At 55.3% G+C, this 27985-nt stretch overlaps 3 protein-coding genes across 9 annotated transcripts; all 3 read left to right on the top strand.

Moving 5' to 3' along the window:
• Positions 1–3630: 3630 nt before the first annotated feature.
• On the top strand, positions 3631–7851 carry DNAL4 (dynein axonemal light chain 4). Of its 6 annotated transcripts, XM_039571421.1 has the most exons (5): positions 3680–3696; positions 4119–4362; positions 4773–4992; positions 5692–5775; positions 6695–7851. In XM_039571421.1, the coding sequence occupies exons 3-5, from the start codon at positions 4921–4923 to the stop codon at positions 6857–6859; spliced, it is 321 nt and encodes a 106-aa protein (XP_039427355.1). In that variant the 5' UTR covers positions 3680–3696; positions 4119–4362; positions 4773–4920; the 3' UTR covers positions 6860–7851. The 6 variants fall into 6 exon arrangements, with proteins under 6 accessions (XP_039427357.1, XP_039427358.1, XP_039427355.1 ...); XM_039571423.1 differs by lacking the exon at positions 4119–4362 and having other exon boundaries at positions 3631–3696; XM_039571424.1 differs by lacking the exon at positions 4119–4362 and having other exon boundaries at positions 3659–3696; positions 4770–4992.
• A 102-nt stretch (positions 7852–7953) lies between these two features.
• Positions 7954–19248, top strand: LOC109146101 (extracellular serine/threonine protein kinase FAM20C-like). The gene is made up of 10 exons (XM_039571425.1): positions 7954–12580; positions 14067–14242; positions 14330–14408; positions 14911–15003; positions 15185–15300; positions 15613–15793; positions 15909–16018; positions 16697–16778; positions 16876–16935; positions 17021–19248. The coding sequence occupies exons 1-10, from the start codon at positions 12102–12104 to the stop codon at positions 17253–17255; spliced, it is 1611 nt and encodes a 536-aa protein (XP_039427359.1). The 5' UTR covers positions 7954–12101; the 3' UTR covers positions 17256–19248.
• Positions 19249–19407: 159 nt separating this feature from the next.
• SUN2 (Sad1 and UNC84 domain containing 2) lies at positions 19408–27544 on the top strand. 2 transcript variants are annotated; one of them, XM_039570254.1, is made up of 18 exons: positions 19408–19516; positions 19889–20049; positions 20638–20810; positions 20956–21090; positions 21281–21376; positions 21569–21662; positions 21852–21922; positions 22180–22307; positions 22662–22883; positions 22964–23041; positions 23129–23172; positions 24232–24397; positions 24483–24710; positions 25652–25736; positions 25827–25942; positions 26091–26258; positions 26670–26762; positions 26871–27544. In XM_039570254.1, the coding sequence occupies exons 2-18, from the start codon at positions 19919–19921 to the stop codon at positions 26982–26984; spliced, it is 2142 nt and encodes a 713-aa protein (XP_039426188.1). In that variant the 5' UTR covers positions 19408–19516; positions 19889–19918; the 3' UTR covers positions 26985–27544. The 2 variants fall into 2 exon arrangements, with proteins under 2 accessions (XP_039426188.1, XP_039426189.1); XM_039570255.1 differs by lacking the exons at positions 26670–26762; positions 26871–27544 and adding an exon at positions 26547–26663.
• The last annotated feature ends 441 nt before the right edge of the window (positions 27545–27985 follow it).

Here is a 27985-nt window from a genome sequence, read left to right on the forward strand (position 1 = left end):
TCAGCCTCCTGGTGCCCTCAAACAAGGTCAAGCCAGCCCATAGTTGTCCCCAGGAGGTGGCTTCCAAAGCCCCCATTACCTGCTCTGCCCTAGCAATGGGGCACTGCCTAATTGCCTCCTTCCACATCCCTGTCCTGCTGGGAGCCTCCTGTGCTCCTTCCCAGAGCCAGGAAGGCTCATTAAGAGTTGTGTAGTGCTTGCACAGGGAACGCGCCATGATTCCGGAGCATCTGGCACAGGAACAGCCCCCGCACGGCTGCCAGTGCTGCGGCACAGACCTTACTAACAGTAGCTGTCGTTACTAGAGGTAGTAGCTACAGCATCACGTGTGTTTCCCAGCAGAGATGGGGATCCAGCTATCCCAAAGCAAGCTGCCCTGTTCTCTGGCACAGAGGCTGAGCTGCTTCTGGCTGCCACCCATTCCTGCACACCAGCATCCTCATCTCTGCCTTCCCTCAGCTCAGCGTGGTGGGGGTTCTGATCCCAGCAAAATGTGGCTTCAGCATTCCCACGGGGCATCCTGAGCGATCCTCCTGCCTCCAGAGAGCTGCATCCACACCATCCTCGGGCAGCTGCAGGGTGGACCTCGGTGTGACCCAAGTCCCCAGCCTTGGCCCTCTGTTACTACCCAAGGTGGTGTGAGTGGTGCCCAGTCCCTGGGCTGTGGCTGACAGGCTAGACAGCAAGCTCCAGCCTCCCTGCTTTATCACAAAGATAAAGAGGAGATGGGGCATGGCAGAGCCTGTGCCCACAGGGACAACAGGGAAGTCCCAAAACCTGGCCAGAAGCAGGTAAGAAAAGAGAGAAAGAAAAGAAAGCTGTCCTCCACCTGATGAAGAGTCAGCCTGCTGTCTGGTCAATGAAGATGGCTAAAAGAAAGCACGAGGCAATATATTTATTCCATATATGTATATTTTGCAGTCATTGGTTACTTTTCTGTGTTCAGCTAAGGAGTACAACATGCCCTCACATCAGGAGGCAAATTGCACTTTGTTTCAATGCATTTCACTGTGGCTGCTGAAAACAAAGGGATGAAAGAGTTTCTACCTCTGATTAGTGGCAAATAAGGTATGAGCAGCCAGAGCAAAGCAACAATTCCAGCTCCCTACAGATCCACAGGGGTGAATTGGACCCTTGCTCTGGACTTGCTTTCACCTAAGAAGGGCACCTGATCACTTGGTATTGGAAACTAAAGACCAGGTGACGTGCTGTCTCTGCTGTCAGAGCCAGCAGCAAAAGGACCAGTACACACAACCTTTGTTGGCTCAACAGGGCTCTGACTGGCTTGCTGAGTTATACAGAGGCAGCCTCTGGAAACCCTGCACTTGAGGGTCCAGAAACCAACTGCTCACATTTTGTTAAGGCACGGTAGATGGAGGCAGGCCAGCAGAATGCTCTCCTTCTTAATGAGGCATCTCTATCTTGCAGCCCCGCTGTATCACCCACCACAATCACAAAAACATTGTTTTTCCTATCTTTGGGCAGGTTTTTTTTTGGCCATTTTCCCTTAGATTCTCACCTCGGAGCCACTGATGAATAATCCTCACAAGCAGTCCCAGCATTCCCCGAGGGAAATGCTCCCTGGGGTCACAATGATCAGAACCAAAACACGTTTAATCGAACCCAGACTCAGACAAGTGTGCTCCCCCCTGCCCCACGCACAGAGGCACATGCACACAAACACACCAGCTCACACTCGCTGCTTGGTAGTAAAAGTGGGTGAATTACACAGGGATTAAAGCATTAAAAAAAACACAGCAAGAATACAGTGCTTGAAAGTGCCGTGTCCCCGGAGAGATTAGAGTAGCTGCCTGGAGATAAAGTAATGATGATGGAAAGATCTTCTTCCTCGCAGAGATTCTCTTCCTAATTATCTTGTCTGCAAAGAAAAAATGATGATCTCCCAGCTTTTATCTGTCTCTTGACAATTTTAGCTCTGTGCCTGCCTCATTGCAAGAGGCCCAAAAGAGGAAGGAGAGGGAATTAGCCCAGGAGGCAGGAATGGTAGGAGAATGAGCAGCACAGGAGGCAGTGCCTCATTTTTGTCACCACCAGCAGTGACAGAAAAGGAAAAGATGAATGATCACTGCAGCTTTGTCTTTCCAAAGGCAGCTTCCCTGCCTCCAGCACTGCTCTGTCAGGCAAAGGACAGCCAGGAGGTTGGATTCACTGCTGAACCTGTTAAAGAGATAACAAGGTGTTCTCCCTGTAATCACAGGGCAGAGCTTCATGCTAGGGAAGAGGACTCCTGAGCTGGCAGGGACAGGAGAGCGCCTAGATTGTTCCTCCCCCACTGTTTTCCTTCTCAAACAGCTGGAAAGAAAATTCTTCTTTCTGCAGACAGCGAGCAGCAAGAATGTTTCAAACACACGCCAGCCAGAAGGACCACGTGAAAAATCAGACCCATGAGCCACTCTGCAACACAAGGATGGCGACTGATGGAAACCCAGGCAGCACACCCACCAGCTGGGGCTTTGCACAGAAGTCTTTCCCTTGGCGTTATCCTGGAGCTTGCTGATCTCCATCTCTGTTAATTTAAGATGAATACAACCCTGGACCTCCCTGAAAGCTGTTTAAACACTGGTTTAGAGGCTTATTTGGCTAGCAGGGCGCGGAGACAACAGAGGTTTTGTAGCAAGCCCAGAGCCAAGAAGAACCTCAAAACAAACATACATTACAAGCACAAAGCTATGGAGGGCGGGAGGGGATTTTCTCAGTGGGGATGGAGGCTGGTGCTATAGGAGCTGTTTGCAAACTCATGATTCATCCCCTCAGTCTCACTTTCTTCTTCTTTACACTCCCGTTGACGTGCAAATGTGAGCTGTTGCCTCTCCCACAAAATGAGAACCGTGTCCAGTTCTGGAGCCCCCAGTTCAGGAAGGACATTGAGGTGCTGGGGCATGTCCAGAGAGGGGCAATGGAGCTAGTGAAGGGTCTGGAGCACAAGTCCTGTGCAATTGAGGGAGCTGCGATTGTTTAGCCTGGCGAGGAGGAGGCTCAGGTGAGACCTGATCACTCTCCAGTCCCCTGAAAGGAGGCTATGGCCAGGTGGAGGTCAGCTTCTTTCTCCCAAGCAACCTGACAGGACAAGGGAACAGAGCCTTAAGCTGCACCAGGGAGGTTCGGGTTGGACATTAGGAGGAATTTCTTCACAAAAAGTGTGACTGGGCATTGGGATGGGCTGCCCAGGGAGGTGGTGGAGTCACCGTCCCTGGAGGCGTTTAAGGGAAGACTGGACGTGGCACTCAGTGCCATGGCCTGGCTGCCAAGGCGGTGTTCGGTCAGAGGCTGCACTCCACGATCTCAGAGGGCTTTTTTAACATGATTCTGTGATTAAAGAAAAAACCAAAATTGCCCCAAATCGCTTCTTGTTCTTATATTTATCCTTGTTGTTTAAAAGAAAAAATATGTAGAACCAGGCCCCTAAGGGGTTTTAGGTCAGGAAAACATCAGGCTGGGGGGCGGCGGGGCGGCTCTGAGGCCGGGCCCGCACAGCACAGGCGCTCCGCGGCCACCCCACCGCCGCCAGCGCCCCAAGGCCCCGCGCGGCGGCCGGCAGGGAGGCAGCCAATCAGACGCGTCGAGCGGCGCGCTCCGTCCAATGGACGCCGAGGTGGGCGGGACTTCCCGCGCCCGTTGCTAATGACAAGCGCGGCTCTTCCTTAGCAACGGCGCTGGGCCGCGGCGGCCGCGCAGGTGAGGCCGCGCCCGGAGCTCCGCGGGGGCCGCTCAGCGCCGCTGGCCCGAGCTCTTCCTCCGCGGGGCCGAGGGCGGCGGACCGGCGTGGCGGGGCCGCTTCGGGTGTGCGGTCCGCTCGGGCCGCGTTCCGCTGCCTCACACTCTCGGGCTGTGGCTGCGGGCACGCCCCGGGCTAGGGGCTGGGTATTGAACTGGCTCCCGGGGGTGGTGCTAGCCAGGCGGGGGTTCTGTGCTGCGGAGGTCGTGGTTTGGGACACCTGCGGGTCCCGCGGCCCCCCATGTGAGGGTTGGTGGTGTATTTGACTTGGTGCTTTAGCCAACAGCTCCATGTACGTGGCATAATGACTGGTGCGTCGCCTGACACCGTGTTTGTTTCGTTTTCTTTTTAATATGGGCTCACCCTTGCTCTCCCTGGGTAGGAGAGGAAGATGCTTTGTTGTGGGTGAAAGAACCAGAGGGAAGACCGCGGTGAAATGCTCTGAATCTCTCAGTCAGTGCTGTGCCTCTGCGTTGCCCGAGTAGAGGCAGGTTGGTAATGAGGCCCTGAGGCACGTCCAGAGTTTTCCCATATGGCCCTCCCCAGCTGGCAAATGCTCGGGGATCTGAGGAGCAAGTGCACAAACGAGACCAAGATGTTCCTGTTAAACATTTCCGTCCAGACAAGTACGCAGATTCTGTGCCTAAAATACTCCTACCCTTCTCTTGTCGTGTGCAGTTTGAAACTCTTGCAGATAATAGCATCCTGGGAAAATCCTTTTGGAATTAATCAAGAGTGGTAGCAGCTGATATATTGTTCTCTTGTCTCTGTTGAAAGCTGTACCTTGGCTCAGCTCTTCCCTTAAGCTCCATTGGTGCTTCTGGGAAGTGCTGTGCTCCTCACTTATGGAAAACGATACGGTTTAATAATTTGTTTGCATTAGTGGTCTATGAGCTAAGGCTCTCAATGGGGTGTGAAGGTGGTGTTGCGGAAATGGCGAGTGAGATAGCATGATATTCTCGTAATAGTTTCATTTGCCTTTTGTTTTAATTGAAAGCCATCTGTCTCTTGCCCATGTTTATTTTTGTTGAAGCAGTGTCCTCTCAGCCAAGAAGTGACTCCTCCTGCTGAAGCCGGTCAGAGAGGAGCACAGAGCCCTGTTCCTCTCAGCCGGCTGTGCCGTAGCACTTTGCTGAACTCCGGGCAGCCCCTGCTCCCCTTCCTGGACTCTCTGTGGAAGGAACATGGAAGAAACTGAGGAGGAAAAAAAGGACGAGGCTGATTATAAAAGGCTTCACAGTTTTCCTCTGATTAGGGTAAGGAGGGGGATGGATTACACATTTACCGGTGTCAGAGATATGAAAATCTGCCTTCATTCTTACTATCCTTCTCCCACTGAGTAGCTATTGTGAGAACATGTATACTGATGGTCCTGTGGAGGGATCCTGGTTGTCACTGCTGCTTTCTCCCTGTCCTTGACCTCTCCCAGGGAAATCTAATAGCACTGGTGTTCCCCATGTCAACCAGAGGAAGCCTGGGGCAAGTGATCCATCAAACAGATTGAGAGAACGCTGCCTTTGGAGCCCTCTCCTGTGTTTTGGATGCAGCTTGCTTTTTTGTCCTAGAGAAGCTGGAGCAAAAGATCTTGGTAGCCAGACAGATAGCAGCAGCAGAAAAGGCTGTGTAATTTAAACTTTTTACTCATATAGCAATAATTAAGGACTGTGGTTAAAACGGTATTAACATGCTTTCCCTTTATCTTACAGCAGAAAAACTGGCAAATGTCTTGATCTCCTCCTTTAAGCTGTGCTTGCACAGTGCTAGTTTTCGTGTAGGTAAAGAAGAATTCCTCATTGGCTGGAGGAATGGTTCACTTATAATGCAATAAGCCATTTTCATATTTACTATGTCTAAGCCCCCAAAAGAGCCAGTGAAGAAGTAAGACCGACTTACTGTTGTCTTGTGTCCAGCTCTTATTTTTCTGCTTAGTTGCCTTGTCTGTTTGCTCTTGCCAGCACTCGGACATGCCGGAGGAGATGCGCGTGGAGACCATGGAGCTGTGTGTCACGGCCTGTGAGAAGCACGCCACCAACAATGAGGTACTGGCCACCTCCCAAAATAGGCAGCCCACTGTTACTGCAGCTCAGGGCACCTGCAGGAGCAGGGTAAGAGTGCAGGGCAGAGCAGAGTCAGGTCCTGACATCCTATTACTCTCTTTCTGCACTGAGCTAGGGTAGAAGGAGGCAAAGAGCTTGGCTGGACCTCAGATTCAGTTCCCTTGGTCTGCAAGATCCGTAAGAGCACTTTGTAGACGTTAGTAGTGGTGCTGGCTCCCAAACTTTACCTCCTTGCTTTTCCTGCCTTCCTGACACATGCTTCCACTCTGTTCATAAAATGCCCTGTGTCCTGAGGGCTTGGTTCAGAACTGTGTGGAGTCTCTTGTTTTGGGGATGAGTATATGAAATTCTGTTAAGTATTCCCTTTTGGCTTTAGGACCAACAATAAAGGGAAAACATACCTTGCTTTGTGGGCAGGGCACCGCCTGTCACTGCAAAATCTTCCTCTGCTTTTTTTTTTTTTGATCAAGCAGAGTGTGATCTGGGAGAAATGAGCCTTTTAAAAGTCAGCCTACTTTCAGTGTTTTGGTAATTACCTGGAGAAAAATAATGGACTCCTGTAAAAATAGCTGCAGCTTAGTGACCTGAATCTCCTCTCATGGTCACCGCAACCAGCATAACTCCAGCAGCATCTAAAGCAGAACTCTTGCTTCAGACTGTGTGAACAGCAGAAGTGATGCAGTTCATTAATTGCTCCTAGCTGCTGTGCTGGAGGCTGCTGAGACCAGTTCTACCCTTGTGTGTACCTCTGGGGAGCTCCCAATTCCTGTGGTGCACCTGCTATACCTGTTGCCCGTGGCTTGAGTAGTCTTAAAGGGAGGAGAAGACTATGGGGATATTTGCTTAAAACCTCCCTGCTTGCTTTATCTCACCCTATGTTCTCTTCCTTAACATTCTCCAGAGTGCTGCCAAGATGATCAAAGAAACAATGGACAAGAAATTTGGGTCCTCCTGGCATGTGGTGATTGGGGAAGGTTTTGGCTTTGAGATCACTCATGAGGTGAAGAACCTGCTGTACATGTTCTTTGGTGGCAGCCTGGCCGTGTGCGTCTGGAAGTGCTCCTGACCCCTGGCCGGGTCCCAGACTTGCTGAATACAAGAGATTTCTTCCTGCTCTTGACAAGTTTTGTATGATCTGGAGGTGGGGCTTTATTTTTAATACTTAAATGTCAAGATTTCTTTTTTTCATACTGACGTAACAGTTCTGTGGGATACATAAAGTTGGTGTGTGTGTGTGTGTGTATAAACTTGCTAAACTGTCCTGTCCTTGCTTGTGGGATTTCTCATCTGTCTGGCTCTTTCCTTGGTGTTTGAGCTGAAGCAGGGGAGAGATGAGGAATAGGTAATCTCACAACACACTACATGGCAGCGCTAGCAGGGGAAAGCAAAAGCAAAAAGGTGCTATCTAGCCCTATGGTTTTTTAAACTCCCACTTATTCCACACAGTTTCCTCTCTCCTCTGCTTTCTCCACTACCATGCAGTATGGCTCTGACCAGCACCTGTCTTTCCTCTCTCTGGATCTGCTTATACATTCTTCCTCCCTTCTAAGATGTCTGTGCAGACCTGACAGCACCAAGGGTCTCCCTTCAGGCTGCCTGTGGAGGTGTGAGCCACAGGGAAGCAGTCCCAGCTTGCCCTTCCCTGCTGTTTTGGGAGGGTACAACAGCTGAGCTGCCGGAGTGTAGGAGGTTGCTATGCAAACTGCCCCCTCCTTTCTCACCCACAGCACACGGAGACAGCATGAAAACACAGGCGGCTGACGACGCCTGGGGAGTGGGTGAGAGCTCTTTTTAAGGCTCAAATGCCTCCCTGTCAGTTCCTGGGGGTGTTGCAAGTGCTGTGTACTTTCAGCATCTTGTTTGGAGGCTGACAGAGGAAGGAGGCTCCATGTGAAATATAACTTGGTCATCAGAAACCCAATGTCTTTCTTTTAGCCTGTTTCAGTTTTTAAAACCGTTGGTGTTGGAGGATCGAATGAGCGTAACTATGTTACGTGTATGGCTTATTTATAAAACCTGGGCAACTGTGTTTTTACAATAAAAGTTTAGTAAAATGTCTTTGCGTGCGTTTATGTAGGCCAAGTGGTTCAACAAACATGGAAATAAGTAAGTAATGGTGTAGCACAGGCAGAGGACAGTGACAGATCTCCATCCTGCAGATTTCCTGTGTGACTCTCAGCCTCCCTGTTTTGTTCCTTTTACCAGGGCAAGCCACGATGGTGAGGAAGGTTGCCAGGCCCATGGTGCTGCCGGCCACATCCTTCTGTCCAGGCAGCTGTCTAAGCAGTAGCAGCAAGGGAATGTAGCTGTGTCTGCTGCCCCACCAGTGTGCCTCAACTCTGACCATTGGAGTCTCGTATTTGTGGCTTCCATAATTTTCAGATTTCCTCTCAGAATGTTGCTAGCTGACACTTCTAGTCCATAGTTCCAAGTCTGAAGGATCTTTCTGCATTAATGCCTGTGGTGGATCAACCTGGTCTTACAATTCCTTTTGTTCCTTTTCTAAACCTCAAGTGTTACGCTAGAGATGTCCTTTCTCAATTTCATTATGTCAGGGAGCCAGGAATTGGAGTAATATGAAGACAACTAAGAATTATTTCAAATTTGGACCATCTGTGCTTTGCTGGGCCAGGGTAGGTTGGTACCATGATACCTGCCCCATGATCAGGATTGCTGTGCTGTATAGAAGAGCCCAAATCCTTTGAGCTATCTCGTTGTGCAGTTGCTCTGTGTCCCTCCAGCTGGCTGCCTTTACATGACGATAGTGCTGTTGACAACACTTTCTGCAGCTGGCAGGTGGAAAAGATTATTTCCTCTTCTGCAACTTTCTGTCTCTTCTAAATTCAGAGGAAGAGGTAAAGCCAGTGTCTTTGGAATGCCCTGTACTGGAGTAGGATGATACCTTCAGCCATACCACGGTCGCTTTAATCGTGCCTCTTTCACACTAATGAATAATTAACTGCTCTGTGCATATGCAGAGGCATGCTGCTCATGGGCATCTGCAGGGTCGTGGTGACCTGCAGATGACCACAGGGAGCTGCTGACCTCAGCACACAATCTCTTGGACTTGCTGCCTGTTTATCTTTTTGGCCACCAGCTGACCCAAGCTAATGTCTCTGTGACCTGCAGTGGCAACAAGGGGAAGGGTGAGTGCTCCCCAGCCTTCTCAAAGCCTGAGTGTGCAAACAGATTGAGGTGAGCTTTGTGTGAATGTGCAGCAAGTCAGCTTCCACGCTGCCATTCTCGCTAGGTAAGTGCAAGGTGACTCACAGGAGAGTGGCAGGCTGTTTTTGTTCCCAAGGGTAACAGCTTTCCTACAGGAAGTTACCATGAAGAGGCAAACCCTTGTTAGCTGGTTTGCATGCCCGTCATTGGCATTGTAGCTGAAAGCACAAGCCTCAGCACCAGAAAAGCTGGAGAGGGACTTCAGAAGGTCCTGTTGTGATAAGACAAGGCTTAGAGGTTTTAAACTAGAAGAGGTTTGTTCCAGATTGGATATCGAGAAGAAGTCTTTTAGAATGAGGGTGGTGAAACACTGGAACAGGTTGCCCCAAGAGGTGGTGGGTGCCCCACCCCTGGAAACACTCAGGGATCGGTTGGATGAGGCTCTGAGCAACATAATCTGGTTCAAGGTGTCCCTGCTCATTGCAGGGGCATTGGACTGGGTGACCTCTAAAGGTCTCTTCCAACCCAAACTATTGATTCTATGATGCTTTAGAGCCTCTAAGGCCTCTCTACTTTTTACTATAAAATTGCTCTGGATGATTTTTACTTACGGATTTTCAGTGGAAAGTTGGCAACAGTTTGCTTGCTATTATGTTTCCCTCTCATTTCATGCCCCCCTGCATATTGCTGCCATTACCCATCAAAGCATCAGGCTGAGTCAGATGTAGAAAATGAGATGAAAAATGGAGAGTGATGGATGGGTGCCAGCCAAAATGACTTTTTCTATCCACCCGTCCCCTAAATCTGTGATAGCAGCTCAGAGGCTGTGCCTCATGACTTCATCCCTCCCTGCTGAGGGGAGATGGGAACATCATTATCAGCTGCTGCTGAGTCCTGATTTGGAGCCGGCAGTGAAAATGTCCTCGGATGTAGGGCTCCTCCTCCGCCCCAAAGGTGACTTGAATCTGCTGGGAGGATGGAGGAAGAGCTGGAGGGGGGAGATGAGAAGAAAGAGGTGCAAATTCAACCACGTCTCTATGATGATGTCATGGCAACAAGGTACACCGAAGTGCTTGTCAGGTGATCGGGGCAGGCTTTGAAGGTCTCCAGCTCTTCTCTGTTGCTGCAGGCTCATGTCTGACTTGCTGAAAAATCTTTTGGTTAATATTTAATGGCAGTATTGAAGTGCTAAGGGTGGCAAATGCCTCACCCAAGCCCCCTGCCTTTACTTTCCACTGGGATGCTAAATCAGGGTGATGTGGTAGGATTTTAAGCTTCAGTATCTGGGAATGGGACTAACAGTAGGGTGGCTTCAGCCCATAGGGTCCCTGTGCCTATCTGACTAAAGGACGTGAGAAGGAAGTTTCTATCCCCTCCAGCCCAGTTTGGAGCTGGTTTGGGGCACCAGAAGGAGGAGGTCTCCAGGGCTCACTCTGGAATAAAGAAATCTGTGGCCCTGCTCCGGGAGCCGAGCCCAGGTCCTCTGATGCGATCATTTAGTACACGGAGTGGGTGTTTTGGTTGGTTGTTTTTTTCCTGAGCCATGACCTAATGATCCCATGTTCCAGCTACAGCCCCTCCTAGGGGCCTTCTTTCTGAGCCGTGTGTCCGGACTGAATTCAGCGAACTTCCCGAAGCAAGACGCTGTGTTCCCCCACCCAGGGAAGCCATCTGCTCCCCTCCACCAGCTCCTTCTGCGGGCCTTCGAGCTCGCCAGCCGGGCTGGGAAGCTGTCCTCCTCCTCGCCTGCCCCGGCTCTCCTCGGCCATCTTGTTAGCAGAAGGCAGGGAACGCGGGGCTGGCTGAATCTGGGGCGGTGATGGTGGCAGCCGGAGGCGGTTTCCAGGCAACTGTCGCGCCGTGGGACACGCGAGCCAAGAACGCCGGGGACGCCGCGTTCCCAGCGCGCCGCCTGGGAGGGGACCGAGACACACACGGAAGGAGCCCGCACAGGACGGTGCGGGGAGGGCAGCAGAATATCCCCTCCTCCCCTCTGATCCCACTCCCCTGGCTGGGAGTGAGGATTTGCAAGCTGGCTGCTGGTGCACCACGCGACAAGGAAGGACTATATGATGTATGGGATTTCACATGCCTTCTGCATCCTTTGGAAGATCAAAGAGAAAAGAAATATTGTGCCAGACTCTGTACCCCAGCCCCCAGACTTTTTGCAGGTGGTCCTGTGCTTCTCTGTCCCTTATCAAATACAAAGCTCCACCCCTACAAGTCATGAACCATTTTTGTGTACGCATCCCAGCTCTGTGTCCCTGGGTGTCACCGAAAAAGTGAATTTCTTGTAAAAGGAAATGCTCTTCCCTTCCACAAACTGCCAATCCTGCCCAGCACTTGGTGGGTCCCACTGCTCCTCTGTGCCAATGCCAAAGGCAGTATCCCCACTCCTGCCTGCCTGCCTCCCCTACCTGCTTTAGAGGCCCTGGGAGCATCCCTGCCCATGAAACTCAGCAGCCTGGTAGCCCCTCCTTACACGGCCTGCCCAGCATTTTCCCTCGCAGCAATGTTGATACTCATCCCCTTTATTTTACCTAGTTTGAGTGGTTTTTGAGAGTGGGCTTGAGTACAACTGATTTTGAATGGATGGGGAAGAGTGATAAAATTGATTTGGCCGAGCAATGGGAAAAAAAATTCTTCTGGATTCTGAGAGTACAGCTATGATGAACATGGGGAATGGGGCTACATAGTGCTTGGCAGGGTGTGTGCTGCAGAGGGGCAGAACCATTTTAATGCCCTGTGTTCAAGGAAATGTTCTGCAGCCCTGTGCAGGTGGCAGCACAGAGAGACAGGACAGTAGGAGGTCATCTGCACCCGTTGCTGTCCCTGAGCCAGCCTTGCAGCTATTGATTTGGAACTTGCCCTGTTCACTCTAACCTTGGCAGTGCCAGCTTGACCCTTATCAGCGCTGATAAACCCCACCACAACCTCCTGTCCCCTCCTGGTGGTGTCACACTGTGAGGTGCCGTGGTGACAGATCGTTCCTGTCACTCTGCCTTGTACCAGTTGCTCTTTAGCTGCAATGCTCTAAATCCAGGAAACCTCTCTCCTATTTTTGCACGGAGGCTGTAGCCACACCAACATTTTAAACCTTGTGTGGATGGCCATCCCTTGCTGAGCATTTTGTATGAGGAAGGATGCGGTGCCGGCTGCAAACGCTTTTCCAGAGGAAATTTAAAATCAGCCTTCTCTTTCTTCTGCTCTTGGCCCTTCTTGTGCACCTGGTGATGGATTTTGCTCTCCCCACAGCCCACAGGCCGTGTGGCTGTGATACAAAAGCACCAAAAGCTGTGGGTGTCCTGTCAGGCAGCCCCATGCCAGCTGGCCTCAAAAAGCTGAGCCTGCGAATCCTTCAGGATTTCAGTGGAAGCAATGGCTCCTTGGAGAAAAGTTCCCAGCCATGGAGAGTGGGGCTGCATGTAAGGGCTGGAGAGCCAGGGGTCCAACAGCAGCACGAAGAGGGGAATGCAGGGTGGACCAAGGGATCAAAGCTGGCAGCACTCTTCGAGCATCCTCTTTACAACATCCCAATCCCAGAGGTGACAGAGAAAGACAAGCTGTTTATCGTCAACCCCATGGAGAAGTTCAGCCTGCACAGCAGCGGGAGTGATGAATGGTGAGGAGCAAGCTCAACTCTAGCTTGCATTTGGGGGATATGTGGACTTGAGGGGACAAGCAGCAGGGACCAAACATGTTGTTTCCTTATGTAGATCAGCATCCTACCCCAGAGGGGCCCCCATTGCTAAGCATGCTCTTCTCATATCTTAAATCCTCTCCTAGCCCTGAACTTTTGGGCTGCTACCCATAAGCTTGTAGCACACAGCAAAGCCAAAGGCGACTCTTGAATTATTCACTGTATTATGGATATCTATTAGGTGATCTCCTCAGCTCCTTCCTTTCCCCAATGCAGACTAGCCCTTAGTCTCTCTCTCTGTATATGAGGAAGTCCCTACTCCAGATTTCTAACCAGTTTTATCCCCCTCTCTTGGTATGGTGAAGATGCAAAGCCTGCAATGTAGGTTGCCTCTAACCGTGAGACTGTTTCTGTCCTGCATTTTGCAGGATATTGCCTGACCTCTTTAGGCTCAGCCGTATGGTGAGCTCACTGCTGATGGCTGTCTATTTTTATCTTTGGACTACTAACCTCTAATTAGAAGGGAAGATATTAAAAGCTTTACCATTGTAACACATAGCATCTTCCATATGGAAAGCACACCTTCCAAAAGTGGTGCCTGCTAGAACTGGGAGAGAATAAAAGCTGGCTTAAGAGCTGTTTTCCACAAATGGGTATTTGCCTTGTCTCTGAGGACCACCTATCGGTAGCCTTGGGTCTGGTTTGATGAAATCGATGCACAGTCTGTGTTTTCCTAGAGAGAGACATGGATTTGGGTTATAGGTGCCTTAGGCTAACTGTGCCATTGTGGTGCCCGTGTGTGCTAGCACAGAGGTGGGGCAGATACCCCCAGGGGCTCCCTTGAATGCCAGAAAACTGCAAATTTGCAGGATGCACAGAGACAGGCACAGTGCTAACCCAAACTTATCCCCCTGGGGAAACCAGGGGTGTGTGATAAACCCACCCAAGGGGAATGGGGTGCTGAGGACAGGAGTTCAGGTCAGTGCTGGGGATGACTGGAAAGCTCATGCTTCTCCACCCTTGTTCTGTGGACACACGTGTGTCCCCGGTAAGCACGTGGAGGGGTGTAGCAGATTGTACTCCTGGGAGCTAATCCATTAGGGAGAAACAATGAGGTGATCTGTTCCGGCAGGGAAATAAATGCATGGATGAGAGAAGCAGGATCAGCCCAGGGATTTTCCATGGGGAATGGAAGAAAGACATTGTGTCCCATCCAGCCATGCTGGTGGGTCTTTCTGGCCACCGACTTTGTGTGGGATCTGCCAGGTGCCAAGGGCCCTGTGGAGGCCATATAGGCCAGGGGCCACCATGAAACCTGGAACCCATCCAGGCCTTGCTCTGGGCTTTCTCCCCATCTCACCCTCCATGCACTGGCTCCCAGGAAAGGCCCGGGGACACCCCAGGACCCATCCTGTCCCAACTAAAAGCTGTCATTGTTGTTGGGGTGGTGGTGGCTGTCGGGCTGCAGGGTCAGCAGCAGTAAAGCCGAGACGCTCCTCCCGACAGGGAAGACGGCCTACGACACCTACCCCACCTGGCTCAAATTCCATGTCGGCATCAACCGCTATGAGCTGTACCCCCGCCGGGACCCCTTGCTGCCCACGCTCCTCCAGGATTTGGCCACGCAAAGGATCGTCAGCTCGGGTACCACCTCTCTGCCTGCACCCCTGTCCACAGCCCTGCCCCCCTGCCTGCTGCCTGCCTCCCTCATCCCCATGTGCCTCCTTTCAGTCCAGAAGTCTGGCGGGACCCAGCTCAAGCTCATCATGACGTTCCCGAACTATGGGCAGGCCCTCTTCAAGCCCATGAAGTGAGTAGAGCCTGGGACAACCCTATACCTCGCCCACACGGTCCTGTTAGGTAGTGAGGAGTAGCCAGCTCATGGAGGGAGAAATGGAGAAATGCTTCACGCGCTGCCTCGCTTCAGCACCTCCATCCCAAAACTGAGGCGAGCAGAATGGTCCCCTTTCCCTTGCCTTCCCTGGCCGTGCTCGATGCAAACTGGATGCAGCTTGTGATGGGGTAGTGACCTCCAGTGGTGGAAAGAAGAAGGTGGTCCATGAGGACCATCCAGGAGCCTCCAGTCCATGAGGGCTTACCCACCCTTGAGTTGGAGGCAGGGGTTGCATGGGAGCCTGGATAGGGGGCTTGGAGCCACACCACCCATCAGGAAGTGACTGGAGGAGACTGGGTCTGGCTGTCTCCAGTGTCACCAGGGGACAGAAGGGGAGTGAGTGGTGGTTTGGAACTAATCCCATGCTTGGAGTGACCCCATTCATGATGATTGCCCCCACCATCCTCTCTCCTTCCAGGCAGACCCGGGACCAGGAGACCCCCATTGATTTCTTCTACTTCTCAGACTTTGAGCGGCACAATGCAGAGATTGCAGCCTTCCACCTAGACAGGTGAGCATAAGCTTTGCATCCAACCCTGCCCTCCCATACTGGCAAAGCACCAGAGAAACTGCTCCTTCATCCCACTTCCTGCTCGCTGTTGTGAGGGATGTGTCTCCTGTTGGTTTTAATAACTCACTGTGATTAAACCAGCTGAGGTCAGTAAGAAATGGTTCCAAGTTCTGTGTTTCAGGATCCTGGATTTCCGGCGAATCCCCCCAGTTTCTGGTCGTTTGGTCAACATAACAAAGGAGATTCGGGATGTCACCACAGACAAGAAACTGGCCAAGACTTTCTTCATCTCCCCAGGTGACCTTTCATGCTCTCCATCCTCTCCTGTGGCCACCTGGATGGAGCTCACCTGGAGCTCACTGCTGCTGCCCTGGCTCCCCCCACACTTGGACAAACTATCCTGCTGGGGACTGTTCCAGCTCCCATGGTTACCCTGCCACAGGCCTGTGCTCCTCACAGCCTCCCTTGCCATTGCTTTGCTAGTGGCACATGGCCAGAGTGGATGGTGGAGCATCCTCCCCTGGCTGCTTGCTTGACCACTCTGCCTGGGGGTCGTGGGCTTGTTGCCTTCCTTCTCTTTGTCAACCTTTGCTTTGTCCCCATGGCCAGCGGGTAACGTCTGCTTCTATGGGGAGTGCTCCTACTACTGCTCCACCGAGCACGCCCTCTGCGGCAAACCGGACCGGCTGGAGGGCTCCATGGCTGCCCTGCTCCCTGACAAGACCCTGGCCAAGCGCCGCTCCTGGCGCAGCCCCTGGCGCCGCTCCTACCACAAGAGCAAGAAGGCTGAGTGAGACGGGGCACGGGGGGTGTGGGGACATGGGCCAGCAGAGCCATGGGATGGGAAGGGGCTTCTCCACAGCCGCTCTCATGGCCCCATTCCCCTCCCCGGCCTCTGCCACCAGGTGGGAGCTGAACCCCAACTACTGCGCTCAGGTGCGAGAGACACCGCCCTACGACAGGGGCCGTCGCCTCCTCGACCTCATCGACATGACCATCCTCGATTTCCTCATGGGTGAGCCCCTCCATGCCTGTGCTGAGGGCTGTGGAGGTCCCTCAGGACCAAGAGGCCCAAATGGCTCCATGTCCTGTGGTACCATGCCCTGCGAGGTCTGTTGACCAAACTTGTTCAGGCTGCAGTGAGCTTCAGTCTTACCCACAATGAGAGCACAGGGCTGTGCCACGAAGGCATTTCCCAGGCAGAAGTTGAAGGTCAAGAGATTCTAGGGACATCCCAGCTAAGTACCCTGGACATGGGATGCGCCTTCCAGCACACTGTCACATGCAGCCCCTGGAGAGCCAGAGGCGGAGATGATGCTGCCCAAGGCTCTTGCTGCCTCTCCTGTCCCTGGGCCACTTCTTCCTCCCTGCACTGTCCCCTCACCGGCATCTGACTTGGAGAGTTTCCCATCTCCTCATTCCTGGCCACCCAGCCATGCCTTTGCCATTACTTCTGCTCCATTTGCCACTGTTGTCCCTCTGTGGGGCTGCTGGGACGAGAAGGGGCCTGGAGGCCATAGGGTCTCTGCTCAGTTCCCCTCCACGGCCATGGCCACCAGATGGACACCCTAGAGGTGCCTCCAACCCTTTCCCCCAGGCTCTGGGTTTCAGTCTCACACCAGGAGCGTGCTCCATGTCCCTGCTCTCATCTCCCAGCACACAACCTGATGGCAAATTTGTTGGCCCGCCACAGGCAACATGGACCGGCACCACTACGAGACCTTTGAAAAATTTGGGAATGACACTTTCCTGCTCCACCTGGACAACGGTCGTGGGTAAAGTTGGGGAGTAGGGGGAGCAGTCACAGCAAAGGGGGGTGTCTTGCTGAAATGCCGTCCTGACACCTCCCGGTGGGCTTCTCCCCACCCCCAGCTTCGGCACACACTCGCGTGATGAACCGTCCATCCTGGCCCCCCTCCAGCAGTGCTGCAGGTAAGGGGCTGCCACCGCCCCCCCCGGATCTGCTGTTGGGGGGAGGCTCCTCCTATTGAGACCTCTCCCTCCTCATCTCTGGCAGCATCAAGAAGTCGACTTACCTGCGGCTGCAGCTGCTGGCCACCCAGCCCTACCGCCTGAGCGACCTGCTGCGGGAGGCGCTGGCCACAGATCCACTGGCCCCTGTCCTGGCCGAGCCCCACCTGTGGGCACTGGACCGGCGCCTGGGGAAAGTGCTGGCGGCAGTGGGACACTGCCTGGCCAGGGCAGCACGCCAGGAAGAGGTGCTGGTGGATGATGTGGGGTCATGGGTGTGATGGGGGGCTGGGAATCCTGCTGGATTGGGGTGTTTTGTTGTGCTGCCAAGGATGATGTGGGGATCGATGTGCAGCTCTGATTCTGTGTAGCGTCAGCTTTTGATGGTGCCAGAGCTGGTGGCGTGATGAACCAGGAAAGCAGGTTGTAAGGATAGCTGGGACAGGGAGGGAATTTAAATAAAAAGGTTGGTCTAGTGGAGAAGACACGAGCTGTGATCTTCCCCATCAAGGCTGCTTTCCCAGCCCTGGCCTATCCTCACGTGCCTGGACGTGTCACTTCAGCCCTCCAAAGCCTTTTAGGAAAGGGTAGGGATTTTTCCTGCCTTTCCCCGGCAAGAGCTGCCAAACTGGAACAGCTGGCAATCTCCTTCTGCCGCACCCCCGCCCCCAGCATGGTGATGCCCTGGTGACCCCCAAAGAGAGATGAGACTCCCCACTGCTGGTGTGGGGAAAATGAGGCACAAGCTCCCAGCCACTCACTTATCTTTGCCCCAGTCTTCCCACACCCACTCAAAAGCTCCCATGGCTCTGGCATCACCACCTCCTCCACAGGACCAGGGATGCAGCAAGGACAAACCCCACTCCCCCCAGAACATCTTCCCAAATCCCCTGGGAGCTGCCGCTGACTCCCTTTATGCCTGAAAAAGTGGCTCCTGAGGAGGGGATGGATTGACCTGGGGCTGTGCACTCTGCTTAGTGCCTGGTGGCTCAGCACCCAGCTTATCCCCTGAGCCTCCCGGGGGGGTTAATCCACGCAGGGGTACGTCAGCTGGAGCAGGTGCCATTGTGACAGCTACTGCCAGGGTACCCAGGTCGGGACATGGGATTGCCATCTGCATGGCCAGAGATAAAGGTGCCACTGGGGAGGGGAGATGTCCTCTGTCCCAGACAGACACTTGCAAAGGGATGGGTAGCCACAGGAAAGGGTGAAAAAGGGCAGCTGGCACAGTGGGAGATGAAGCTGGAAAAGCTAGGCAGAGATTTTGGCTGGAAAGAAAAAGGGCTCAAAAGGAAGAAAAAAAAAAAAAAAAGGAGACAAAGAGGATCTGTCTGCATTACACAACGGGGCTGGGGACGCTGAATTGGGGTTTGTTGCAGTGTGCCCCCCCCGATACTGACAGCACGTCCTCCTGCTGCTGCACTGGCTTGTGCCCCAAAACCCAGGACATGGAGGAAAAGGTTTCAGGGCTGTTTTGCAATAGGTTCCTCCCCCTCTGCCAGCTTCATTTTTTTTTTAACTCTTTATATAAGTACCTTTTTGCCCCATACCCAAAGCCGGGGGGACCATTCTTGCACCGTGCCTCACAGATACGGCCTAAACAAACCGTGTCCAGTTACAGGTTCCCCTCACTCTCAGAGCTCCCCCAGGCAAATCTTTTTCCGAGGCGCCGTCAAATTTAAAACGCGGGGCGTGGGAGGGTGGCTGTCTTTTCAGCCTGGTGAGTTTGCACAAGGTCCCAGCTGTGCCGCAGCGGTTCAGGGTCCCATGGGAGCAGCCCAGTTTGGCTCAGACGCCCCTGACGAGCCAGCCCATCTGCCCGCGGGGGAGAGCGATGGCAGCGGGGTGTCTGGGGCCAGTGGCCCAGGGAGCAGCAGAACACGCCCGCCCAGTCGAGGCGGCGTGGGCACACGGGTGTCGAGCGGGGCTGCCCACGCCCCAGGGACAGGTTCGGCCGTGTCGCCGTGACGGGTGGTGCGTGGGGTGCGGGGATTTCCCACCCCACCAGGACCAGCAAACCAGGCACCCCAACAAAGCCCAAACGGGGCTGGGGTGCAGCCCTGCACCCGGGAGCTCCCATTTTGGGCTGGCATCACCCACGCCCTTGGCTGGCAGTGTGGTCTGACTGCTGCTCGTGGTGGACAAGGCAGGAGGAACCCCAGGGGTGAGGTGTTTGGGGACCAGGTCCTGGCGGGCAGCAGAGTGCGGATGGCCCCCATCATGGCCCCCCCACCCCCCCAAAATGATGAAAATGAAATAAAATGAAATAAAAAGAATATGCCAATGGCGGTAATAATAATAAATAGCAATGATGGTGGTGATAAAGAAGAGGTCCCCAGCGGCCGGGGAGCGGTGGCTGCTCCCTCTCCGCGGCGGCGGGCGGGGCGGGGCGGCGGCGGCGGGGGGGCCCGGGGGGAGGGCGGGGAGGCGGGTGCCGCCTTCCCCCGCAAAACAAAAGGGAGCGGCGGCGGCGGCGGCGAGAGCGGCCGGGAGCAGCCGGGGAGGGCGGAGGGGATCGTTCTCCGCTGCCCCGTACTTGCCGGTGGGTTTGCGAGGGGGACGGCGCGGCGGGGGCAGAGCCGGGGGGTTGCGGGCGGGACGGCTCGTACCGGGGCCTGGGGGGGAGATGTGTGGGGCCGGGGGTGCGGAGGGGCCGGCGGGGCCGGGGGTAGCCGCTCCACGCGTGGGCGGTCCGCGGGAAGGGGAAGGAGGCGAAGGGGTTTATCGGCCTGTAAGGGGAGGCGGCTCCATCCCGGGGCACCCCACGGCCGCCAGCTCGGGACGGTGTTCGGTGTGGGCCGGGACCCCTGCCACAGGGGTGGGGTTTCCGCGAGTGGGATCCCGCCGGGTGCGTCCCTCCAGGGACCCTCCCACTGACACTTGCCTCTCTCCCCCGCCCCCTCGTCACCCCCAGGTGAGCCGAGCCCCTCTCCGTGCTGCCGCCATGTCCCGCCGCAGCCAGCGCCTTGTCACCACCACCCGCTATTACCCCGGGGACGATGATGCCACGACCAGCAGCAGCAGCACATCCCTGCTGGGTGGGACACAGCTCCCCTTCAAGGAGACCACCGGCAGGTTAGTGGGGGGCAGGAGTGGGGGGGTTCCCCCTGCCCAAATCTGACAGGGGCGGGGTATTCCATCCCACACCGGGGATCGGGCACCTTCCTGGGTGGGGTGTGGGGATAGCTTGCAGAAGGGAGCGTGACGGCCAGCCTGACGCATTCCGGCATGGCCGCGGCCGCCTGGGCACTGGCTGTGCCCCTGCTCCAGCGAGAGCCCCGTTCTCCCTGCCCGGGCACCCCTGCGTGCCCACGGGCCCGGCACAGGAGCCTGCCGGGGTGGCCGGGTGCCAGCTCCCAGCTGCAGCTGGATGGCGACAGGGAGGAGGAGGAGGGAGGGAGGGAGGTGCGCTGCAAGTGCCGGCCGGAAAACCGCAGCGGTGCGAGCGGAAGCGGTGCCCGGGACGGGCGGGAGGCCTCCGCAAAGCAGAGCTTGCAGCCTCCGAAAGCTGCCGCCATCCAGTGTGGAGGGAAGTGATGCTGGTCGAGGGATTAGAGTGAATTCCCCATGTTCCCCCATGGGTGCACTGTGACACACACCGCGCCCCCCCCGCCCCGCCCTGTAACCACACATGCCTGATGAGCCTGTTCTCGCCTCCTGCAGGACGATCAGGAGGAAATCGAGTAGCACAAAGCGCCTGTCTCCCGCCCCCAGCACCCAAACCTCCTACTACAGCGAGTCCATGATGAGCGAGTCCTACCTGGGGGGCAGCCGGGGCCTTGCTGCCCTGGGCAGCTCCATGCTGGATGATGACCTGGACAGCAGCACGTACTGGGGTGAGCCTTCCCACTCTCCCAGGGCAGCTGGACCTCCCTGGACACTGGACAGTGTTGGGGCAGCTGCCCGGGCTGGCTGGCTGGGTTGCTTCTTGTGGAAGTGATGGTGGGTGATTTCTCAGTGGAACTCCGTGTTTTGGGGCAGGTGGGGAGCTCTCCACCAGGAGGAGAAGAGGCACAGGGGACACTGAGTCCAGTAAGATCAATGGGGTACTGGAGAGCAAGACATACGACACCTACACGTCTTCATCTGGGTACTCCTCGGAGGACGACTATGCTGGTAGGGATGCACTAGTCTCTCTTTAGTGGCAGAAATGCAGGGGAGGCATCCCCAGGGGGAGCAGCCCAGGGCCTGGCTATACCCAGTGTGCTGCCAGTCCCCACTAGATGCCACCCACAGTGCAAAGCCTTTGCTGTGGGCAATGCACTGGGGTGCTGTGTGCATTGGTGACTTGCTTCTTCCTTTTCAGGTCACTATTACTCAGGCCAGAGTAGCTCCGGGTCAGGTCTGAGAACTGCAGCCTCCCGGGTGGGCTCCTTCCTCTGGCAGGTGTTCACCTCCCCAGGTGAGCGGAGGGCTGGCAGGGGCACTTGTAGCAGCAGTGTTCTTGCCAGTCAGTATCTCTACTCTCCAGGTGCTGTGTATGCTATTCCCTGTTTGGGTGGAGGGGTTTTACCCCCTTGTTGGTGCCACCCTTGGGCATGGAGGGGACATCTCTGCCAGGACTCCTCATGAGGCTTGTTTTTTCTCCTGGCAGTTCGGTTCATGGGGTGGCTGTTCTCGGGGCTGGCAGGGGCCTGGCACCGCCTCACCGGCATGGCTTCCCACTTGCACAGCATCCCCTTCTCCAGGTGAGTGTGGTGCTGGGGGACACCAGGATGGGGAAAGCCTGCAGGACCCTGGAAAGGGGAGGCACATTTGGGGTAGTGGGTGTCTTGTGCTAAAGCCTGGCTGGGCTTTGCTTTCCATCTGGCCCCCATCCAAAGGTGGGGGAAGGTGACTGCAGTCCTACAGGCACCTCTTTCTTCTCTGTGCTCCAGGCGCTACCCACGTCTGAAGAGGTCCCTGCTGCTGCTGCTGCTGCTCCTGCTCCTCGCTGCTGCCGCCTACGGTGAGTCAGCCTCACTTGATCTGCTGCCCTGAGATCTGGGGCAGTGCAGAGCATCCCACTGCCATAGCTGGGGGATGGGATGGCTTGGAGCTCAGTGCTCATGGCTTCTGGTAACCTGGTCCATCTGCACCCGCATGCCGGCGTCCCCTGGTAATCCCAGGGGATGTTGATGGCTGAGCCTCTGCATGTCCACCCTGTCCACTACTGTGGCCTGTTACCAGCCTGTGGTTTTGACCATCTCATCCTTCTGTGCCCAGGAGCTTGGTACTTCTACCCATATGGGCTGTCAACACTCAGCCTGCCTTCCTTTGCATGGTGGGGAGCTGGAAAGCTTTCCTCCTCCTCCGATGTTCCTGGGGCAGGGGACCTGACCACGCTGGACCAGGTGAGCTTCAGCAAAGGCATGGTGGTGGCCCAGGTGGGATGAGTGCCTTGCAGGGAGAGCTGGGACGGTGTGATCTGTGGAACAATTGCTTCCAGGGTACGAGGAATGGTGGAGAATGGGCCAGATGATGGCTCCACATTGGCTCCCCCAGCTTGTGGCCATCTCACTCTTGGGGTGTCCCTGGGATGGAGCAGGGAGAACATCTGCCCTCTCCTGGGACGCAGCAGATGAATAAGATGCCACTGACTCTGTGGAATGGGTGGGAATAGGTGGTCAGGGTTCCCTTGTGCAGGGGTCCTATGGAGCAGACACTTCCCTGGAGGGCTGCATCACACCCTGTTGTTGTTGCTGCAGGGGGGGCACCGGCTCCTGGCTCGCTTCCAGTCCCTGGAGAAGCGCTTTGAGGCACTGGAGGCCGAGCTGTCCCGGTGGGAGCTGCGTCGTGGGGCGGCAGCAGTGACAGCAGGGGGAGAGCCACCCCCAGGGGACATCCTTGCGCAGCTGGAAGGGCTGGTGAGCCGCCGGGACGCGGGGCTGAAGGAGCATCTCCGCACCGACATGGCCAATCACCTCCAGGTGAGGGACGTGGGGAATGCAGGGAGATGGGGGCGTGCAGGGCCAGGCCCTGATAGTCCACCCTGTTCCTCATCCTTCAGGGCGAGCTGGATGCCCTCCGAGTCCAGGTGCAGAGGGATCTAGACGGGCGCCTGGGGAAGATGGCACAAGCTTCTCAGGTAAGGTGACGAGCGTGTGGTGGTACCTGGACAGGACACCCTCACCAGTGGTGTCACGGGTCTCACCCCTTCTTCCCTTGCTGGCAGGAGATGGAAGCACGTTTGCTGGAGCTGAACTCAGAGTGGCAGAGGTAATGCTGGCTGTGGGGCAGAGCCATTGCTCTGCTAGGGGCTGGCAGGTAGCTGGATGAATTTCCCTCAGCCAGGCTGGTTTGCCTGGGACAAGAGAGAGAGATTGAGAGGCATAGTGTGGGGGGGGAAAGGAAAGAAGGAATATGTGGGTGTCTGTGGGAGGCAGCACTGTGCCCTTCTGGCCAAAAAGGTAGTGGTACCTTTGGGTGCATTAGGAAGGGCATTGCCAGCAGGTTGAGGGAGGTGATCTTGTCCCTTTACCCAGCCCTAGTGAGGCCACATTTGGAGTGCTGTGTCCAGTTCTGCACTCCTCAGCAGTACAAGGGAGACATGGAGCTCCTGGAGCAGGTCCAGCAGAGGGCTACAGAGATGATGAAGGGACTGGAGAATCTCTCTTATGGGGAAAGACTGAGGGAGTGGGACTTGTTCAGCCTTGAAAAGACACAATTGAGAGGGAACCTCAGCAGTGTCAGTGTCTGAAGGGAGAGCAACAAGAAGTTGGAGCCAGGCTCTTCTCAGTGGTGCCAAGCAACAGGACAGGAGGCAATGGGCAGAAACTGGTGCACAGGAAGCTCCACCTGAGCATGAAGAAAAACTTCTTTACTGTGCAGTGACCATGCACTGGAACAGACTGCCCAGAGAGGTTGTGGAGTCTCCCTCACTGGAGATATTCCAGAACCATCTGGATGCAATCCTGTGCCATGTGCTCTAGGACCCTGCTAGAGCAGAGAGGTTGGACCAGATGACCCCCTGTGGGCCCTTCCAACCTGACCCATTCTGTGATTCTGTGGCTGGCAGCAGGGCTCCAAGGGCAAGGGCGGCAAATGACCTTTGCCACTGTCATTTTGCATCACTGTGAATGTGGCCCTTCAGCCAAGGCCACAAGCTGGGGATGCTTTCCCATGGGATACAGTAGAAGAGGTTCCTGCCACTGGAATTAAAACTGTGTTTGGAGATGGGGTTGAGCATAGGTGATGTGGGATGAACCTCTTCCTCCAGTTTGCAGAGGAGAGCTGGGCCTGTTGGCATGAGGCTTTGTTACCTTTCTCTCGGCACAGCTCGGTGCAGGAGAGCCTGCGAGGGACCTTCCGGCAGGAGGTGGGCAAGCTGGAGCAGGAGGTGGCAGCCTTGAGGAGGGAGCTGGCAAGCCTCAAGTCAGACCAGGAGGTGATGGGGAAGCACGTGGAGGGGATACTGGAGCAGCTGAAGACAGTGCGGGCTGATGTGAGTGCCCAGTCCCCAGCCTGTTCGGCAGAAAGGCAGTCAAGGGTCGCTGCCCCAGGGCTGAGCTCTGCCCGCACTGTTTCAGGTGGAAGCGCAGTTCCCGGTGTGGATCAGTCGGTTCCTGTCACAGTCCCAGCAGGATGGTGCCGCTGCCTTCATCCTGCAGCGGGAAGACTTGCAAGCAGAGCTCCAGGCTCTGGAGCGCAAGATCCTTGCAAAAGTCCTGGAGGACCGGAGACTGTCGGCACGGGATGCTCAGGCTGGGATTGGAGTGGCCCTGAGGCAAGGAGGGACTGCAGGGGTGACAGAGGAGGTGAGTGCTGGCCTGTGCCCCACTTCATGTGTGCAGGGGGCTGGCATGTGTGCCTGGCAGGTGGCAGAGGTGTTGGGACAGCCCCCACAGCTGGGACATTGATCCTGGGCTCACAGGATGCAGGAGCACCCTTGAAACACCTTCTCGGGCTGCGCCTGCTCTCTGCTCTGGAAGGGGTCACAGGTACCTGCAGCCCTGCAAGGCTCTTACTGTCTTAAAATCCAAGCTTCTGCTCATGCATCCTTCACCCAGAATGTGGGACAGGTGCCAACGAGGCTTCCATGGGTGGAGCATCTTGCTTATCCTCATTCGTCAGCAGCGCCGCTGAGTTGTTTGGTGCAAAGCATTTCGGCAGAATGACACCAAGGGGAAAAAATGAGCCTGCTTGCTTTGGAAAGAGTTGCTGGCAATTCCCTGTGGAGGTAGTGGAGGGAGGGATCAAGCTGGGATTAGCAGTCCCCGTAGTCTGTGCAAGCTTTGTGCACTCTGTAAAGTTTGGACCCAACATGGTGCTGCGGGGTCCTAGCTCCTTAGGCTGGGTTTGGCTCCAGGTGGATGCTCCAGCCATTTCCTCCTTTTCTGGGTGGGAGGAGCTCCCATCAATCCTGTGGGACAGGGTGGGAGGGAGCAGCAGATGATTCCGGGGTGTCTGGTAGTTCCTCTCCTCCCTCTGGGCCAGCCCCTCTTGAAGACAGGCAATTGCAGCGTGCCTGGGCCCTGCCCCTTCACTGCACAGCTCCTCTCCCCTGGAGTATTTTTAGCAACCTCTATGGAGGCTTCCCAGCCAAACGCGTGTCCTCTCATTTTTGCCATGGTGATTCATCCCCTGGCTGTTTTGTGGGAAGGTCCTTGCACCCTCTGTCCCTGCAGGGGCAGATGGGTGGGGGGCAGGATGCCTGCCCCAGTTCTTCACCCTCCTGTGCCCTCTGCTCCCACTACAGCAAGTGCATCTCATCGTGGGCCAGGCCCTGAAGCGCTACAGCGAGGACCGTGTGGGGATGGTTGACTACGCCCTCGAGTCAGCAGGTGGGTGGTGGGGACGAGCCAGCTGTCCTGGGGAGGTGACCACAGGGTGCTGGTGTGCAGCTCACCTGCTGCCATCCTCTCTCATGCCAGGGGCCAGCGTCATCAACACTCGCTGCTCAGAGACCTACGAGACACGGACAGCGCTGCTGAGCTTGTTCGGCATCCCCCTGTGGTACCACTCGCAGTCCCCCCGTGTCATCCTGCAGGTGGGCTCTGAGAGGCAGGACTGGGCTGCTCCTCATGTGGTTGTTTTAGTGGGCTTTGGCTGTTGCTCCAAGCCAGCAGCCAGGCTGGTGGGAGAAAAGTAACACTGATGGTGGTAACGTTGCTGGTGTCTCACTTCCATGCTCATAGCCAGACGTCAACCCTGGGAACTGCTGGGCATTTCGTGGCTCCCAGGGCTTTGCTGTCATCCGCCTCTCCGGCATCATCCGCCCCACAGCTGTGACGCTAGAGCACATCCCAAAAGCCCTCTCACCCCAGGGGACCATCCCCAGTGCCCCCAAGGACTTTGCTGTCTACGTGAGTGCCCTTGCCCAGACCTGAGGGAGGGGTGGGGGCCACAGTGGGAGGGCGCTGGAAGGGAGGGATAACAAACCCTATACCTGGCTGTGGGGTGCTCCGGGGGGGTTGGTCTTATCCTGAAGAAGAGGAAGAAGCAATGCTGGTGGGGAGAGGGGCAGCACTGGGTTTCAGAAAGAGTTTGAGGGGACAAAAGAGCTTGAGTAGGTGTAACTTTTGGTCTTCCCCCTTTTCATCCTTCCCCACTGGTCCCTGTTCCTATTTGTCTATTTTGACCTGGAAGAGCAGGAGTGGGGGCCAAGCATGCTTGCGTCTCCCTCTCCCTCCTCTGCCCTGAGTGTGTGCATCACCTCTGGTTTCCCTCTCTGATGACCCCTGGTTCTCCCTTTATGCTTCCCTGCCCTTCCATAGGGCTTAAAGGAAGAAGGAGAGGAGGAGGGCCTTCTCCTTGGACAGTTCACCTACAACCATGATGGCGACCCCATCCAAACATTTTACTTGGAGGTAAATGCTTGGAGCACCTGACCCCTGAGAAGAAAATGGGGCCTCTGGGGTCTCTGAGCCTCACAGAGCTCTCAAGGGCTCAAGTTTTCCTTTTCCCTCTTCCCCAAGGGTGACTCCATGGGCACATACCAGCTGGTGGAGCTCCGGGTGCTGAGCAATTGGGGCCACCCCGAATACACCTGCATCTACCGCTTCCGTGTGCACGGGGAGCTGGCGCACTGACCCCCGGCTCCGCGCGGGATGAGGATGCTGCCAGGCTGACAGCAGCAGGGGATGCGTCTGGTTCACTGCTTCGCACGTAGAAATCCTGGGATGTGCCAGCAGCCGCCCCAGGAGGCTGCTCCCCTGGGGGAGGAGAAGAGCTGCTGTCGAAGGGGTGAGGCTTTCACTCTTCCAAGGACCGGGGTGGTGAGGCAAGAGCATCCCACGTGGGTCCTAGCGCAGCCTGGCTCGTTTTCAGTGCGTCTTGGACATTTTAACTTTTTAAGCTAACTTTGTATCGGGTCTGCGCTGCCCCTTGTCCCTGTTGTCCTGCTCCCTCCTGCTGGTGTGTCTAGCATTGCCAGGGCTTGGGAAAGGGGTGTGGCATTTTGTGATGTGCTTCATGTGGGCTTGGGTGCAGGAGATGGGTGTATGTGTGGGATTGTGGTGCTTGACTCGGTGCTGCCAGAGTAGGTGGGAGACACCGGTCATGGCTACCAAGTCCCCTTCACTTCTCTTGCCTTGGTGTTGGTTTGGGTAAAGATCTCCAGCCCTCCAATGCTGGGCCGGCAGAGAGGAAATAAGACAGTATTAACGAAGTATTAACATAAAACTAATGGTTTGGGGCAGCAGGAGGAGAGGAGCGTGGCACGTGTTGGTGGCAGAGCCCATCTTGCTGCTGCCATCCATCCACTCAAGCCCTCCTGCTGCCAGTGGCTGAGTTGGGTCTTGGCGATGCTGTTGGCCTCCCTGGCTGGCTGCCTCCCCAGTGTTAAGCTTGATGATGCTATTGAAAATTCCTGTTGCCTGCTTTTCCTTTGGGGTTTGTTCTGATACTTCTTTTTTAAGAGGGGTGGGGAGGGGAGCTATTTTCCAGTTGGGTTGGGGTGTTGGGGTGGGTTTTTTGGGGGGGGTTTGTAGTTACAAAGGGAAAAAAGACTTTTTCCATGCAATTTGTACTTAACCAGAGAATGTTACATGGTGCCACTTGGATGAGTGGCTTAGATGTGGAGAGGGCTAGA

The sequence above is a fragment of the Corvus cornix genome, chromosome 1A (genome assembly GCF_000738735.6).
Source record: "Corvus cornix cornix isolate S_Up_H32 chromosome 1A, ASM73873v5, whole genome shotgun sequence".
Lineage (NCBI taxonomy): Eukaryota > Metazoa > Chordata > Aves > Passeriformes > Corvidae > Corvus > Corvus cornix.